The 17,990-nt window shown below is 45.6% G+C and overlaps 1 protein-coding gene across 5 annotated transcripts in view; it reads right to left on the bottom strand.

The window, feature by feature from the left end:
* The window catches only part of TP63 (tumor protein p63), a 107,796-nt gene that overhangs the window by 16,377 nt on the left and 73,429 nt on the right, over positions 1–17,990 (bottom strand). For 4 of the 5 annotated variants that reach the window (XM_051782158.1, XM_051782157.1, XM_051782162.1 and 1 more), the window contains 6 exons: positions 5,063–5,249; positions 3,296–3,411; positions 2,866–2,975; positions 2,449–2,585; positions 1,372–1,454; positions 920–1,056 (listed from right to left, as the gene is read on the bottom strand). In XM_051782158.1, coding sequence (XP_051638118.1) covers positions 920–1,056; positions 1,372–1,454; positions 2,449–2,585; positions 2,866–2,975; positions 3,296–3,411; positions 5,063–5,249 — 770 coding nt within the window. The remainder of the gene's footprint in view (positions 1–919; positions 1,057–1,371; positions 1,455–2,448; positions 2,586–2,865; positions 2,976–3,295; positions 3,412–5,062; positions 5,250–17,990) is intronic. The other variant, XM_051782161.1, reaches the window with a different exon arrangement.

Genomic DNA, 17,990 nt, shown 5'->3' with positions numbered 1-17,990 from the left:
AGCTCTGGGAACTGAGAGGAATATGGAAACCAGACACTTATTTGGCCCTTCTTCTCCCCCGACCTCCTGGCACTTACACCACCCAAAGCAATGCCAGTGCAGCCCCGTCAGCTGAGTTCAGAAAGGGCCTATACCTGCCCAGATGGGAAATTTCTCATGAGCAACATGGAGAGTCAGTTGGCAAAGTATAGTTTTTGACAACAGTTTAAAAGTGTACGTGTAGAGTCTTTCTTTGAAGTGTCCACAGGTCACAAAGGAAATCTCACATGTTTCAACCTCGTTCTCGACTTTCAGCTCCCTGTTTTATAGCTGAGCAATCTAAAGTATTGCTGTCCCATCGAGACATCAGCCCTCCAACACACCAGAGATGCATAGCAGTCAGGTCCAAGCACTCAGCTGAGCCAGTGCTCACAGTCCCAGCTCTACACACTGTGGTAAGATGCTCAGTGGAAATGCTGGAAGTGGATCAGTGGATGCTTCTCTGGAGAAGAAAGGGAGATGGCTCCATGTTTGTTGCCATTCCCCTGGAGCAGACGAGAGAGCAGTGCACCCAGCCTGTGCTCCCCAGCTGGGGCAGGCACATGCAGCAGGTTTCTCACCCCAGGCTGTCAATGGCTCTGCCTTTCTGTGCTGCCCCTCAGGTTCTAGCTGGAAGTCAGAAACAAGGAACTAAGTCTGTCCTCTTTCACCCTGTGAGGCCAAAAGGTGAAATGTGTGGGACAAGAGACTAAAGAGGGACCTTTCAAGCAGTCAGGACATGTGCTTGGGGAAGGAGGACTGCTTTGCCCCATTGCTTGGCCCTCATTTGAGCACCATCTCCTTATGAACAGCAGTGCAGAAGCCTTCTGTGTCTCTCTCCTCTCTCCCCCTTCCTCACTGTCCCCACTGCACTGACCACTGCAAGCACTCTCATACTCACTGCTTCTGGAGCAAGTGCTGGTGCTGCTGCTGCTGCTGCTGCCGGTAGGTCTCAATCGTGTGCTGGGGAAGGTACTGCATCAGCTCCAGGGACTCTTTGATCTTTAGTAGCATTTCATACGTCTCCCGTCCCCTCACCTGCATCATGGGAAAAGCAAAGGTGGTGGGGGGAAAAAAGCTTTAAAGGACTGCATCTATACTCCTTAGTGACAGCCCTTGGGATATTCTCGTATGTCTCACACAAGCCACTCTTAGTCATCAGCTAAAGAGATTTTTAATATTTTTTAATTTGCAATATGTACTTAAAATAGGTAGCTCTTGGGATTAGAAAAACCCAGAAACTATTCTTCCAGCCCCAGCCCCATCATCAGTCCTCTCTGAAGTCTAGCTGAGCCTCAAGTCACCAAGAAAGATATTAAACACAGGGTAAACGCAAAGATAGAGAGAACTCACTGGCAAGTATAAGAGCTCATCATCTGGGGAACGTCTCTTTTTGATAGATGTCATCTGTATGCCGTGAGTTCCTTGTCGAAACGCTGGAAGAGAAACCCCAAAATCATCCCATTAAAAAAAAAAGAAAAAAAAGAGGAGGGGAAGGAGGGTATGACAAAGAAGGCAAAAAGAGATACAAAAGAGACATGGAGTGCATGGTCAGCTTAGATTTGTAGTGCTCTGAAAGGATCTCTGCCTGAGCCAGTCCAGAACTGTGCTTGCAAGCTCTCCTGGATCAATAAGGCAGATGTTGGCTGACCATACCATTTGGAGAAACACATCAGCCAAAGAGTGCTGGATATATGACAAAACCCCAGCAAGCCATGTTTAGAACTTTCCTCTAAAGGCTGTGAGTTTTGGTATTACAGTGCTCATGAGCTGTTGGTGAATCACTGATCCGCAAAGGCAAGATAACAGACAGGGAACATTCAATATTCACTGAGAAAAGAAAGCCATACTCCAATATGCCTCCTATTAAAACATGCTGCCTTGCTATTCAGCCTTGTGCCATCACTGGGTGTACATGGGAAACCAAAGCTGAATTTCCACGTCCTGCATGTCCGATGAGTACTTTGCACTCTTTAGAGCACAGAGAGAGGTTGCTCACCCGAGCACCTCTGATGCACAGCAGGGTTTATGTGCAGCCTTAATCTAGATCCCTGTGGCTGGAAGGCATGCCACAGCACAAGCCTCTGGCTGGATGAAGCAGAGAATAACAGCACAGCCTCAAACAAGAAGTAAAGGTTCAAAAAGCTGTTTGAGTTCCAGGCATGTAATTGGAAAGTGACAAATAAACAGCCCCACAGCCACCACCGGCAGTGCTGTAAGAGACCCCACAAACCCAGTTTGTCAAACACTGTATTGCGAACACCAGCTCCTTTTTTAGGCTGATTCACCCCGGGAGAACAGACATTTGACGTCCTCCTGCCCCCAAGCCCATGCACAGCACCACCCTGTCCCTGCAGCACAAGCACTGGGGACGCACCGCACCCAGTGACAGCACAATTTGCCATCTGCCCAGCTCTGCCAGCTACTTACGGCGCTTCGTACCATCACCATTCTTTGTGCTGTCAGAGACTTGCTGCTTGCGGATGCTGTCCTCGTCTGCTTTGCGGTCTCTGCCTGGGCAAGCGCAAATACGGGCTTCGAAACACCGGCGGCCCAAGACTTGCCCGCTGGGAAGAGAGGTGAGAAGAAACATCAGCTGGCATCTTGGATGCAGGCCAGTAGCACCCCTCAGCTTCATACCAGACTATGCAGACGGACCCAAACCTCCCATTTCCCAGTCAGGATTTCCGAGGAGTTGGGCAACTCCCACCTGCAAAAATCTAAAAAAATATCCCACAGCCCCTTGAATCAAACTGTTCCTAAGAATATGGAATGTTGCCCTGAGTGGAAGACAAGCCAGAAGGCCACCTTTCCAGCAAAGGTTTACCCACAGGATACACTACTTACTCTCTTGTTTCCAGAGTCACAATGATAAGGATTGGGCGACGGTTCATCCCTCCAACGCAGCTACTGTTACACATGAAGTTGTACAAGACTGTGGTGAACTCAGTACCAACCTGGATGAGACAAAGGGGATGAGCACAAGAGATGGTGGATGGAAAGCTCTGCTTTTTCCAAGCCGTCCTCTTTTATTTCCCAAGCTGCAATCGGACTAGCATGAAAAAGGCCCCCACTACAAGGCTTCCTTAAAGGAAATGAAGAATTCCTGCCCTCAAGGGATAAAGAGGGTGTTTAATAGCTCATTTCTGACAAAGAGGAAGAAGGGATTCATTGAAATGAGAATGGGGAAAGCACAAGATCCCAACTCCTCTGACTAGGGTTGCAATCCCCACCCCTTCATGTACCAGGACACCACCACCCTGAGCTCACAACGTACCTGGGGCGGCTCATAGGGGACCAGCACACTCTGCCTGCCGGTGATGGGGTCTTCTACATACTGGGCATGGCTGTTCCCTTCCACCCTGATCAGGTGGCTGGGAGGTGCAATCTGCCCTGCAAGGGTAAGGAGGAAAAAAAAACCAAGAGACACTGTTCAGTGAAGCAAGGTCACGTGCAGGGAGTTCCCTAAAGGGAACTCCTGGCCCCAGAGGTCTATCGGAGCATGCACGTGCCTCCCAGCCCTTAAAGCATCCCTTCCCAAGATCCCTTATGCCAGACATCAGAGGCAACATGGACTTTCTCAAGCTTACTCTGGGCACCTGTGACTAAACTTGAACAAGTGCCTCCCAAGATCCCAGACTAAGTGAGCCCAAATGTCAACAGCAGCTCTTCCAGCACAGAATTTGTATGGATTTTCACATCAGCTGAAAGCCTTTCTCTTCCTCCCTCTAGTGCATACACAAAGCAAAATCCTTCAAGTTTCAATTTCTACTCTTTTCCCCATCAATTGCTAGCCCTCTTCTGCTCCCTCTCATCAGTCATGATCCTAAGGAGCTAAAAAGGATTCAAGCAGCAAGAGAAATATGCATTTAATTAACAGTCAGCTTGAAAAATCTTGCTTGCCTACAGCAGCAGAAGGCAACATGATCTTCTTGGTTCCTAGGCCACTTTCCAATAATTAAAAGTTTCCTTTCTAGAAGTTTTCTTCAGTGTTTCTACAACAGACAACTAAATTCTGAGGAAAGAAGCCTGCTATGGGTTCATCTCAAGAATTTTTTTTGTGTATTAACTACTTGTTTCTTACTCAAAATACAGCCTATTTCTAGACAATAACTATTTCAGAATAAGAATTTATAGTTTTAATATTTTCTTTCTTAAAACTCCATTATTGAAAGGTATCAACACTCAAAAAATCCAGTTCTGTTAGAAAAGCACTTTCTAATATGAAAAATTGTCTTGAAGAACTGTCTCATTGATTTTACACTCACAAGTCCTTGCTTATTTTTGGGGCTCATCTAGCTGACTGCTCTGTAACCAGCAACGGGATCCAGGCTCCTAAGACATCCTGATAACTGACACCAACTGGGTTTTTTTACAGTAGGAGATAAATTATGCACGTAGAATAAAACAGATGCTCATCTGAACTTATGTGAACTTAAGTGGCCAAGGCAAAATGGAACCCAGCCCATGAGTTTGCAGAAAACCCCAGGGCATTTTAAAAGCAGCTGCTACTTCACTAACATGAGGAGAAGTAACTAAAAGATTATAACATTAATACTGACCCAATAGTGGTGAGTGTACAGGAAGGTTACCTACAGTTGATGCTGGCACTTTGTGTTGTCCTGTTAGAGATAAACAGCCCCTCTGTCTTTGAGGCACGGATTAAGGACTGGAGATGATATTGCATCCTGTTACTAGATCCCTGTCCCAGCGACATGGAAGCTCATTCCTGAGCACAAGAACAGCTGCTTCTCATTGCAGGGGCAAAAGCAGAGCAGGGAAAGGCTGCCAGAGGGACACTGCCTGCCATGGGGACAGACATCCATCCAACCTGGGCAGGCGTGGGGTTTATTTCAGTACTTTCTTCCCAAGGACATGCTTGCACAGGGACAGCTAAAGTATTGTATGACGCTTCCTGCTAAGCATGGGAAATAAAAAGCTGCACAAGAGGGACAGAGGTCTGCTTCCAGAAGGTTTGCTCTGAAGCTGCTGTCAAATCCCTGCCCTGGCCAGTCAGCAGCCAGCAAAGCACTGCCCTCCTTACCCTCGTTGAACTCCCGGCTCAGCTCGTGGTTCGGGCAGCGTTTGACCACTTCAGTGACATGTTCAGCTTTCTTGTAGACTGGCATAGCCCTGATGACAGCTCCCTGAGGTGGTGGGGTCATCACTTTGATCTGGATGGGACATGTCTTGGCAATCTGGCAGTACAGCTTTTTCAGTTCGGTGGAATACTGAAAGGTGAAAAGACCAAGAGAGTCAGGAAGGTCAGCTAGAGATGGAGGCACACCAGAAGGATGGAGATGGGTTTGCACATGTAACTGAAAGCACCAATGCATTGCATTGCACTTGTTTGCACAACAGCCACACTTCCAGACAAGTGACAAAACCCCTAAACCTTTACCTGTTTTAAAGCAGCAGAGCATAAATCTACATCCTAGTTTTCCCAAAGGCAAAAACTTCAGATAAAGAGCACTTCCTTTACACAAACACATACAGTCTTTATTTCTCTTGGGCACACCTCTTCTCTTCCAAGGGACATCCATTACCTACCTAACAAAACAGATGCTACTCTTTTCACAGGACCCTGTAATCCTGGAAGCACTGGAAACCACACACATAAAGTGTTTCACCCTGCTTTCTAAGAAACGTTTCTACTTTTGCAGAGAGATGAAATAAAAACATGAACCTTGGGACTGAAGAGTACTTGAAAGCAAGACTGACCGATTTGAGAGTTGTATCAAATCTGACATTTCAGTTATCTTTTAAAAGCATTTCATACATCTACTGAGCACCTCTGTAGCAATCTCCTCACTTCTAAACTCAAAGCATTACATTCACAAAAGAGGTTAATTTTTTTTTTTTTCAAATATTCAAAGACCAGAAGAGTTGAACAACCCAGAAACCAGGTCAATAGTGAGACCTAGAGCAAAACTCTGCATCTGGCTCCATAAGGGAGGCTGTGTCCATGCAATGAACATCTGAAACACTGTTCACTGTGCTCTTTTGGATCATATTAGGTTTCTCTTAAGATGTTCTCCACTAAAACAGTAACACCGATGCAGCATTTTCCTGAAGTGTGTTCACATCTGGAAACCTTTACTCAGCAACACATCAAGGCTGAGGTTGTTGGTTTCTTTTCAAAACCCCTCAATGAAATAAAGGCACATGCTTTACCAGGGAGGATTGCAAGGGAACTCTTAATTGGTTCAGTACTGCATAACCTGAACCCATTTTCCTGGATGTCTCCCATGAAGGAGACACTCCGGTCTTCCCTGCTGTACAAGGTTGTTCCAAAGTATGGCATTTTTTTTCAGTACCCCACTCCAGAGGTATTCCGTTTTCTCCTGGTGCTCAGACACTGAGGAGTGCAGAGCTTTCCCAGTAACTCTAACAATGTAACTCACAGGAATTGCTGGCATTTCCCCATTTCCATGTCTTCAATTCTTGCAGAGAAAGAAAAGTGAAAGCCCCAGGGTGGTTTTGGGGTTTTTTTCCACAAAAAAACGTGTCTAGCAGCCATGGGCCAATACAGCCCCTTTCCCAACTGTCCAAACAGAGCAGCAACAGGTTCATACTGGTCAAGAGCACGACTGGGCCATCCACCCCACTGGGATGGGAAGAGCCAGCGTGTGCATGGGTGGGTGGCGGATGACGTGGCAGCAAAAGGATTAGTTAGCTATATTCAGGGATTATTTGCATTTCAAAGTGGTGTACACATGGCTAACACAGGAAAAACCAAACTTGGGAGAGACACTGGGTAGGAGAGGGGGATTAAATATAAGCCAGTCTCTTCCCTCCTCACTCAACACCATCCTGCCATGTGGCAGAGAAGATGCTACATGTATTTAAGCTACAAAAAAAGATTTCTTTAAAATGCAAAGGCCAAATTGTGCAATGTATTATATGTGCCTGCAGGCTAGAGATTAAACCCACAAAGGATTTACCCAGCCCGCGGAAACAGGGAACATGCCAAACAATTACAAAAAAAAGTTGCGAAACAGATCTAGATGGTGATTTATATCATACATCTTTTAAACCTGAAATTCCTTATTGTTTTTTAATTAAAAAGCAATTCCTTACTGAAGGTAAGAGTGAGCTCACCATCTTGTCTTTTCATCTCAAGAGGTAGAAGAAGAATCACTTATATGTGAAAGAGGAAGAAAATATGTAGAGAATTGTTTCCTTCAATACATCAGTTTGCTCATAGCATTGTGAAGGCTTCAAGGACAGAAAGCCTCAAAAATCTCAAAAAGGCAACTAATCACTTGGATGCCTTAACATCACTGAAGTGTAAAGAAATTGGGCACCCAAAGGTGATGGGCTGAAATGAAAGCACAAATATGGAACAGCAGTGGTGCATGGAGGGCACAGCACACGCCAGGAGCCAACGTGTCCAGTGTCTGCAGGCATCCAGAGAATTGAACAAATGGAAGGAGATACACACCCCTCAGTCACCGGGTAGGACTAGTGGTGTTGACTGTAATTTTATGTATAATATCTTCAAAGACAGAAAGCTGGGGTTACAAGAAAGGGGGGGGGGGGGGGGGAAATCACTGCTTTCAGAAGGACAGTGAGGTACCCCACACCAGCATGAATACTGAAGCTCCTGATGAAACAGCATGGCCCCTCTGTCAGCAGAGAAAGGGATCTGCTCCTCATCTACCCCTTGGCACCCCTACTGTCAGGTCCCTTTGGCTACAAACACCAAGGGAGGCATTAGACCTGCAGTTTAATTTCACAGAAAGCAAACAGCCAAGAGCTAATGAACAAGCCTGTCGAACAAAGAAATATATATACATGTATATATGCTCCCAAAACACAGGGTAAACTAAAGAGCTGTAGGTTCTGGCCAACACCTTGAATTTGGCATGTCAGAAAAGGAGGCTAAGCAGGAGCCTCACCTCTGCTTCAGGACATGGTCAGGGCATGGGGATGCAAGCAGCAGTACCCAGCAGAGGCAAACAAGACAGTAGGAGGGCTGAGCCACTTCTGTCACCCGACTGCAAGGAGTTCAAGCCTCACAGGCACTGCACAGGGCTTGAAGACATGGCATAGAGCCATGATTTCACAACTACCCCAGGCACAGCCACCTGCAAGCGTGTAATCACTGAACGGACGGTCGTTTAACACTGGTGTAAATCTGTCCACGAGGTACCTGCTGTCAGACAGTAAGGGGCTCGAGTTTCCCACCCTGCCAACTTTGCTGCAACCATGGGTAACCTGATGCACACAGCCACTTACTGGCACAAATAGATGCAAACAACTAGGTCATGATGACTTCGTACTGGATCAGTGATAATCGCTATATCCACAGAGCAAGACAGGATATTGTAGATAGATTTCAAAGCAAATGCGCTTCAGAAAAAAATCCCAAGGCAGAAGCTGTCTGTGCATTCAGATAGTGCCTGCAAGCAAGGATCAGCCCATCTTGCTGCTCCTCAGTGGTCCCAAACCACCCCACCTTGCAGGAGGTGTCCCCCTGCCACTGTTTTCATGTGTGAGGGGTAAGATCATGAGACGAGTAATTCCCAGAAATCCAAAGCATGATTATTAATCAACACACCTAAGTAGGAAAACTAAATTAATTCGGAGTGCAAATATAAAAAATGAGCTCGATCCAACAAACAAGCCTATCAGTTAACAAGACAACAATAGTCATTATCTAGCAGCAGGAACAGAAGTTGTGCCAACAGCCTGAGGAGTGCAAACACCACTTCCACCAGACAGAGACCTGAAAGTCCTTTAAAACAAAAGAGTTGACTCTGGTAACGTGTCCTCTGTTCAAGAGGGAGAGGAAAGAGTTTTTAGCTCAGACTTTTCTTTGGGGTTCAAGTGCTGGCTGTTGTGAATTTAGCTTTTTGCTTAATAATATGTTTTAAAAGGAAAGATGAAAACATTCCAGCGCCTGCAGCTCTGCTCTCCCCACCTGCCTGTGCAGACATACTGTATTACCCACTTTTGGCACCCTGACTGGTAATTCAGTATCACAATATACACAAGCCAGCTACCATCAGGCAACACCTGTCTGATTTCTCAGTAAGCCCCTTCTCCGGAAGGTGTGTCAACAGAGGGTTTAAAGGAGAAAACAAAACACTTTTCGACTCTCAAATGGAGAATATTTGCTAGAAAGGACTGAATGCTCAGTGCAATACAAGCAATGGTTTTTCACTGAGCATTCAACTCCCCTGCAAAACTCTGATGCAGTGAAATCCCCCAAACACTCATTTTAAAATCTACCTCTAATATCTGCTTTACCATCTGATCTAGCCGGGGGATTATGGCTCCTAAATCTTTAAAAGGAGCAGGGTTCAGTCAGCACTACAAATGCTGATGGATGTCAACTTGAAGGTGATCCCAGAGGTTGGCTTACGGCATTACAGCTCCCTGAGTCCCTTCTGCTCAGATCAACAGGTCTTTAAAATCTTTTTCAAACTTCTTTCAAGCAGTCAAGTTCAACTCAGTTAACTAGATTTGTTTTACTTGATGTTTTCAAAGCTATATCAGTCAGCTATGCTTTCTCCCCTATCAGACTAACTCCAAGAAGGGAAAAATAAATGAAAAGAACAGACTGGAAGAATGGGAAAGCAACAGTTACCTCCACCAAAGTATTCACCGGTGAAAACAAGGAGAGTCACAAAAAATAGAAAATAATCTGCATATGTTTTAATTATTTAGGAGAAAAGAGGTAATGGAAAGAAAGGAAGCCATCTACTAAGAATAAAATTTGAGATTTACTCAAGCACCTTAAACATTTTCGCTTTGATAATGATTTATCTTTTCATTTACAAAAAACTGTTGGGAGCATGTGTGGGCACATTAGAAATACATGTGTGCACACACAGACACACACACTTAAGAACCAACTTGTATCCAGAGGACACTCAGCAAAGAAGAGTTCCAACAGGAGCACTGCAGACATGGATTTAACCTTCAACTCAGCATAACCTTAACCCCACCACTTGCTAGCTGACTTGTAGCTTCAGTTTAAAGTCGTCTATCTCACTAGGCTTCAGAGAAAAGTGGACAGCTTGTTGCTACTGGACGTAGCAGATATTCAAACCATGGGCACAGCTGACAGGTCTGGCAATCATCAGCCCCTCGGGTGCCTACTGATCCACCATGTGTGGCAACAACCCCCAGCCTCACAGTCCATTGTACCAGTGAGCATCCCCCATCTGCAAGGGAAGCCATCCTGCGATGACCGGGAGGATGGCAGCCGGAGAGGATGCTGATGCAGCCCTGCTAGTGCTTTGCAGACATTTACCAAATTTCTCCACCCCGGGGCAAAGGAAAAACTCTTGTCACACTCTCTTCCCTCTTGAGGAAGGGCAGTGAATCACCCAAGGGCGTCCGCCTTTGCAAAGACTTAAACTTCATTTCCCCCTCGGGCTCCTCTGCCCCCTCCCCGTCCCCGCCGCCTCTGCCAGGCGCGCACGAACGGTGCTGACGAGCTATTAAAATCCTTCCTCCGAGCGCTTTTCCCCGGGAGCCGCAGCCAAAGGCCGCCTGTTGCCACCTGTCAGTCGCGGGGATTAATTACCTGCGCCGGGCGGGGAGCGGCACATTCCTGCCGGCCTCGCCCGCCGGGATGTTGACATCAGGCAGGTGGGCCCCGCGTCCCCCCGGCCGCCCGCCCGCGCCCAGGGGGGACGCGACCCACGGGTGCGTGGGGACCGGCAGCGCCGCGGAAACCGCAAAGGAGCGGGAGACGCGGGGAGGGAGGAGCGTGTCGGGGCTGCCCCGGGGCTGGCGGCACTCCCAGCGCCGGCAGCTGCTGCTGCTGCGCCTTGGAAACCCTAGCGCAAAAAAATAAATATATATGTGCGTGCGTGTGTGTGTGTGTGTGTGTTGACCTGCTTAGGTAAACGGGGAAGGGGAGGGGTGGCGGGGAGGAGAGCGGAGAAACATAGCCTGCGGACAGGGATTCAGGGGCCGCTGCCCGCCGCGCCCCGCCCGCTCCCCCGGGGACCGCGGGCCACTGGGGCTCCACTGTGCCACCGCAGGGTGCAAAAAGGGGGAGAAAAGCAGCTCTTCCCCTCCGACACAGGCACTACCACCCCCCTGCCTTGGCAGACGGAGACAGCTCTGCGTTCCCCCTCCACGCACGATGCGATTCCCTCTGCGCCACGCTCCCGCCCCGTCCCCTTCCACCGCCCCGCAAACACCCCGACTCAGAAGGCAGGCTGAGATGGGGATATTCACAAGTGGTCATGCTACCCCCTGAAATTACCCAAAATATCAAATTCAGAGCATCTGCTAGTGTCTCCCATCTTTAGGATAATGAGATCGCTCCTTCATATGACAATACTTAGCGTCTCGCTTGAGGCTTCCCAGGGGTTTTAATTCAAAACTACCTTGATCAGGATGTATCATCTGCTTTAGGAATATCTCTACAGAACATTGTCAGCAAAGCCACAATGATAGCAGAAATGATACTGATAATTTCCCATATTGCTTCTGCACAGTGAAACAGTTGTAAATTTGAAAACTTCACATTTCAGTTTCATATCTACAGACTTGCTTTATCAACAATTGAAGACCTCTTCAAGTTCAGCTTGAAAACACTTTAAAAATTAACAACAACAAAAAATAATTAACTGAAAAGTATCCTGTTTCAAGAGGAAAAAGTCTCCGATGGAAAACTTCAGAGGCAAGCTTTACACATATTTTTGATACAAAGTGATGGGTGTAAAGGAAGACTTTATGATTTGATTTTGTGAGTTTGCTAGTCTATTATTTGAAACCTTTTTGAAATTAATTTCTTTAAAAACCAAAATCATACGACTCTTGCAGTCAAATGGCCTTAGCTAGTGTAGCCAGCTCACGTGCTGCTTGTGTATTGTGTCCAGTTTCTCTGCTATTTTCTAAACTGAAACTGCAGCAGTACCGAACAAGTTTCAGATGCTAACAATGTCTAGTAATTTGCATTTCTGATAGATTACTTTGACCAGAAATGTTGTGAGGTGAAGGTATGAAATGAGAACGAACCTGCAGAAAGGCAAAGCTGACCCAATGCTGAACATCATCTTCCCTGATATCTCGGTCTCCCAGTGGCTTCTGTATTACAATTGCACAACAAACAAGCAACCTGTTTGCCTGCCTGCCACAGGAGATATAACATAAAGAAATATATACTGTAGGAAGTCCACTCTCATGCTACCCAAACTCACCTAAAGGCTATGACGTGTTAAATTTCAGCAGAATAATGAGGAGTGATTAAAGTTAGGCTTAAAGTCTCTTAAAATTGGATTTCAAAAACATCCACTTCAATAATTGAGCATTAATTAGCAAACCAGCAAAGTTCAAGGGCAAAATTTTTAACCATTAAAGTGAATGCAGAAGCAGCTCTGTGAATAACTCCACTGAATTTCTTCTCTCCATGATTCTCAATGACACGTGGCTACTTCACATCTTCCTAGCAAGAGTGTAACCCACTGCAAACAAAGGGCTATACTTAAGCTACAAGTATTTGCATCTATATATAAATACACACACCTGCTTGCAGGTAATGTGAGTGGACAGTACACATATGACTACGGGTTTGCTTACATGAAACTAATTTGACTGTGCAACCTCAAGCATCACACCAACTAGACACTGCGACAATGACATAACCAGCAACAGTCCTTCCAGGCAATTCTACTCATTACACCAAAGCTGCAGGTAAAAACCTCCAGGACTTGATTTAGCAAAAAAATCTTCAGCATAAGCGTAACTTTTGGCAGCACTGTTAATCACACCTGCTTAAGTCAGTATGCCTCTGCAGAAGGGCTTTTGTGAAGCCAGTCCTGAACTTAAGACCTGATTTAACTTGTATTTTAAAGGAAATCAGATTTTTGTTACAAAGGACTCCAGAAATTAACTAAAAAGAACACATTCAGGCTCCCAACAGCAAACCCTCCCCACCACATACTGCTGCTGACTCACGTGCCTTAGCCTCTGATACTGAGCACCAGAACCTGTTCCGCTCATGGACTGCTTTAAGTAAAGCCCAGACTGGCCATTTCAAACCTCCTCCTAGATTAGTGTGGGGGATTAAACTTTTTTACAGTCATCTGTCTCAGGTTCAGCCTAAGAGGAAAGCTGCTGTGTGTTTCCTATTAGCTTCCTTTAGATCTCACTTGTTTCAAAGTCCACGTGTTATGGCATGCTCCATCCTACCAGCCAAACTCCAAACACTCTAATCAGCTAGAGGAAACATTGTCTGGAGTAATCACACACTAATTTTCAGTGCATCTCCCTGTCACTTTTGTCCCCTGCTGAAAGTCAAAGGGTGATGAACTCACCTGTAAGGAGGGAAGCAGCACAGTAGTACATGAAGGTTACTCAATTAAGATAAACTAAACAGCGAAGCAAAAATCCTAAAGCTCTCCAAAATATGTCTGCTCCCACCAAATCTAACATGGTTTCAAAAATGTGAGTCAGCTGTAAAAGTCCCAGATAAGCAGGTCAAGATCTTGCAGCCCCCTCCCAGAGTAGATAGAGGCTTTGGGTCCTCAGAAATTTGGAATATAGCCACAGGTTCAGATAGCTCCACACCAGCTAACAATCAAGGGGAAGGAGCAGGGTACAAGAAAATCCCAATTAAAGGCTTAAGTCCAAAATTCTTTTTAGTTCCTGCATCTGCAAATAAGGGGATTTCATTAATAACTCAGAGGAAAGTGTGTGAGTCACTAGTACAGTATCTGTTACAGCAGAGGGAAGCCAAGCTGGATGATAGAACACATTAAAAAAAAAAAAAAAAAAAGAAAAAGAACACAACAAGGTTGGTCTGGCAACATAGTCTTTTCAATCAGAAACATCCCAAGCCTGCAACTCAGAGGCAGAGTCAGACTCAGAGGTATCAGGCACTCTGCCACAGACTGGACAAGCCACTCAACACCCTGGAAAAAGGACACTTTGCTAGATGGTGACAGATTTCCACCCAAATTCTGGCTCATGCCAAAGGACTGTCCTACTTGGAAAATGCCACAGGGTCAGCACGTTGCAAGGGTAAGAGTATGTGTGTCAAATACTGGCCCATCTTCCTAGCTGGGTCACTGACAGGAGATGCAAACCAGTTGTCTTTGCATGCTCATTCATCATTAAAGCGATTCAAAACTAAAACCAGATTTAATGTCTTCTGACCTCTCATGCTAAATACCTTTGCCCAGATACATTTTCTATCCCGTTTGTTCTTTCTTGACTTAGGGTTTAGATCCATGGACACTACAAAAAGGCCAAATAATCCTTGAAGAAGTTCACATACAGATCATTTGGTTTGTTTTCCTTGCCTTCCTACAGTGCTGTATCTCTTATGCTGTCACCAAGTGCAGGACTGCTCCCTGACTGTTTCTGGCGTGGGGAACTGGTCAATGCACCCCATGGAGCAGGGCCAGCAGCTAACTGTGAGGCCAGTAGGCTCAGCTGTGAACTGGAATGCTCTGATAAAACAAGGGGCCACCAGCCAAGTCAGTCAGCGAGCGCTACTCTGTATGGGCGCTCTCGACAAAGACCAAATGGCTCAGATGGAAAAAGGTGATCCCTTTTCTCTCCTACTCACTTTGCTTTCCCCCATTTATTCCCCCTGAAGGAAAGTACAGATACCTCTCCACTTCATCCTTGTAATAAAATATTAATCACACCTATGGGAGGTGATGGAAGGAAAGACAGAAAGCATTAAATCTGACAGTCTCTCAAAGTGGCAGTGCCAGTGAAATGCATCATTAAGGTGAGTAATTTTCCTGTTTACTTCATGAGCTCCAAGCCCCCCCCTTCCTCCCTGCCTAGATGTGGGCAGGGCCCATCAAGGCAAAGCTTTGGAAGCAAGCAGCAGCGTCCCCAATTTCTACATAAATGCTGCAGGCCAAAGAGCAAAGGCAAGTTCCAACTGAGCCCTTGACAGTAATCAAGCACTGCGGCGCCTCTGGTCTTGTCTTGTGCATACCTTGCAAGTAGCATCATGTCTTCCCGGTGAGATTTCACTGGCAGTGCACACAAGCGCCTTGTTCCTTGGCTTCTGTCTCAGAAAAAGAAAGTCCTGAAAGCAGACACACACACACGCCCCTGCTTTTCTGCTCCAAGGGAGACCATTTCCCTCTAAATCTTAAGTGTACTGTTAGCAGCCCTTTCAGAACAGATTTATGAATTTGCCAGAAAACTCTTTTGTTCCTGTGCAGAAAGGTTAGCACCAGTCCCTTGCCAAAATGGCATTGAGTCTTCTCTGTTAACGTCCAGGAAACTATACTGAGTCAGATCTTATTACATTTGAAACAAGGTGCAGGTACCAGCAAGTCTCTTCCATGATAACAGCCAGGGCCTGTCCCATTTCCTGATCACATTACACTCAATTTCCAGAATTACATCTATGCAAATATTGTTCTCCTGCTTGCAGAGCATTTCATTGACAATTAAAGTGAAAAGCCAACAAAGCTTTTCTGGCCAGGATGGTGAGCGAGGCAACAAGCTAACGTGCAGACACCAACCAGGGACAGATGTTCTTCCTCTGTATGAAGACCATCAGATAAGGGCTCTCTCCTCCTCCTAGAAGACAGAGGATCCAAACTGAACCAAATCATTTCTGCAAACATCCCTGTTTTCTGCAATTACCGACCCAATGAGGCCATACTCTAGTTCTGAGTCACAGAGAAAACTTAAGGATTAGTAAGGCAAGACAAAAATTACACCTAACTGAGCAAGCCATAGTTTTACTGAGAACATAAAGATGCAGTAACTCAGGTCTAAGCTAGATCAATAAAGCATGACAGCAGCTCCAGCATACTTAGGATGAATGGTGACTAAGTCAAACCTTTAAACCTTTTATTCATACAATTAAGCTTTGGGGATGAATGTCGAGAAAGTCAAACGAGAACACAGTCACTAGGTATTACCAGCATTTCCAGGGTTCTGGGATCTGTATTTTACCCAGATCCTCCCCCTTCTCAGCCCTCTCCTTCCATCCTCAATGACCTAGCTAAGCACAGTCCTCAAGTCAACTCATGTGGTTTCTCCTGAGCCTACTTGAAAAGTCAAGACATGATTCAGCAAGGTGTTTAAGCAGATGCCTACCTTCAAGGTTGGGAGCAGCCTTGCTGACTCCAACAGAACCCAAGAGATTTCACTGGGAATATTCACGTGCTAGAGGTTATGCACTCACTCGAGTGCCTTACTGAACTGAGACCTTGATTTTCCTACACACCGTGGGAAACAATTCATACAGTTCCATGCCAGGGAGCGTAGCAGTGTGGCTGCTGCAGCCATCAGGCCATGGAGACATCCCCTCCAAAACACAGCACCTCACCCCCAGGCAGCTAGTGAGGTCAATGCTGTGGCATCTTCTTGGCTAGGAAGAGCAACAAGCCTACCCCAGGCTTGGGGTATTCTCCCCTTTTCTCATGCTCTCCAGCAGCCCTGAAGCTATGCAACTGCAACAGCTAAGGGAAGAAAGCTGTTCTGTAGAGCAGCATTGAGAAAGGGATTGCAATGAGTTTGGAAAATGTTAGCAGCAGTCCTTCCTATCCCTCATAGAAATAACAATCTTCAGCTTGGCATTTCCTGCCCTCTAAGACTAAAAGAAAAACCACACCCCAGTGGACATGCAAGCCAAAAGGAAATTGTGCAGTAAAATATCACATAAGAAATGGAAGGCTTGAACACAGCACAGTCCATATCTCTGATTTTTAGTTTGCTTTGAAAGTTCAGCAAGAAAGCACAAGTGCATAAAGCAAGCTTGCATGGACCTGGATGCACTTTACAGGCCTGATAGGTAAACTCATCAGGAATGACTGCCAAAATACTTCATGACATACTAACAGATCTATAAATTATTGCAAATAGATTACATCAAGTCTCTCAATACTTAGTAATTGATTTATTTGACTTGGTAACAAAGATAATTATGTCCTCTGGATGATCTAACTGGAAACATAACAGGAATGAATGTGGATTTAGATGCAAATCCTTGCAACCACAGCCTGAAGATGGTTTTCCAAGGAAAACACCAAATAGCTCTTTGTCCCTGCAGACCTTACTACCTGTACACTGCTTCATTTGCAAACTGCAAGCTCTGAAGACCCCAAGCAACAGATGCTTTGTGAGAAGACCTAGCCCATTCAAAGTAAGACTGCTTTCCCAAACAAAAAGCAGTCTTTGTTACTGGATAACAATGAGAACAGGAATAGTTCCCTGGGAAACATAATTTTAAAGTCAGATTTCCCAACTAACCACACCCAATTAGTAAGTAATGCCATATTTTTGAGTGATTATGGAATCCCAGCAGATTTTTCACCAGTTTCAATTCTGTGATTTTCTCCATCTTCCCAACAACAACAACAAAAAAGAAACAAAACTCCCTCGTGATCTTATATGGGTGGTAGGTAATGAAAGGTAAGACCCTTCCTCCCTAAAAAAAAAAATAAAACAAAGTGGAACAAAACAAGACAGTTGCAACATCAGAAGTTATTGGCTCACACTGTCTGGCACTCCCATTTTCCTTACAGCTCATACGTGATGCATTAGAGAAAGGTGCAAAGTCTCCATGGACAGAACATGCTGTTGCCTTGCATGATGCTGTACAGATGTCCTTGCAGAAAGCGAGGTTTGTTCTGAGATAGCTACCATGAAGCTCATGAGACTCACCACTGCAAGAGCTATCAAGGGTAACACTTAAAAACATCCCCTTAGCAGCTCTGAATTTAATGCTATCCAAATGAAAAGGCAGGAGAAGGGCTGGGACTAACACTGGCAAGCCATTGGCAAGCGTAGACCACTGAAGACAATCAATTGACATCAAAGAAAGCAAGGACTTTGAACCTACAGAAGCCAACTACATCTCCAGACTTTTAATCAGCCACCACTAAGAGGAAGACACCAGTAAACAACTGGCATAACCCAAAAGACTCTTTCCATCCACCAGCTTCACAAATGAACAACAGAAAAGAGTCCATAGAGAAATATTTAGCTCTCCAGTTGCAGATAACAAAGCACCAGGATGC

This window comes from Manacus candei, unplaced genomic scaffold (assembly GCF_025592945.1).
Source record: "Manacus candei isolate 608988 ecotype Guabito, Panama unplaced genomic scaffold, ASM2559294v1 h1tg000015l, whole genome shotgun sequence".
In the NCBI taxonomy this organism is placed as follows: domain Eukaryota; kingdom Metazoa; phylum Chordata; class Aves; order Passeriformes; family Pipridae; genus Manacus; species Manacus candei.
Note: the sequence above shows the minus strand (reverse complement) of the source record. Positions and strands in the feature narration are given on the sequence as shown.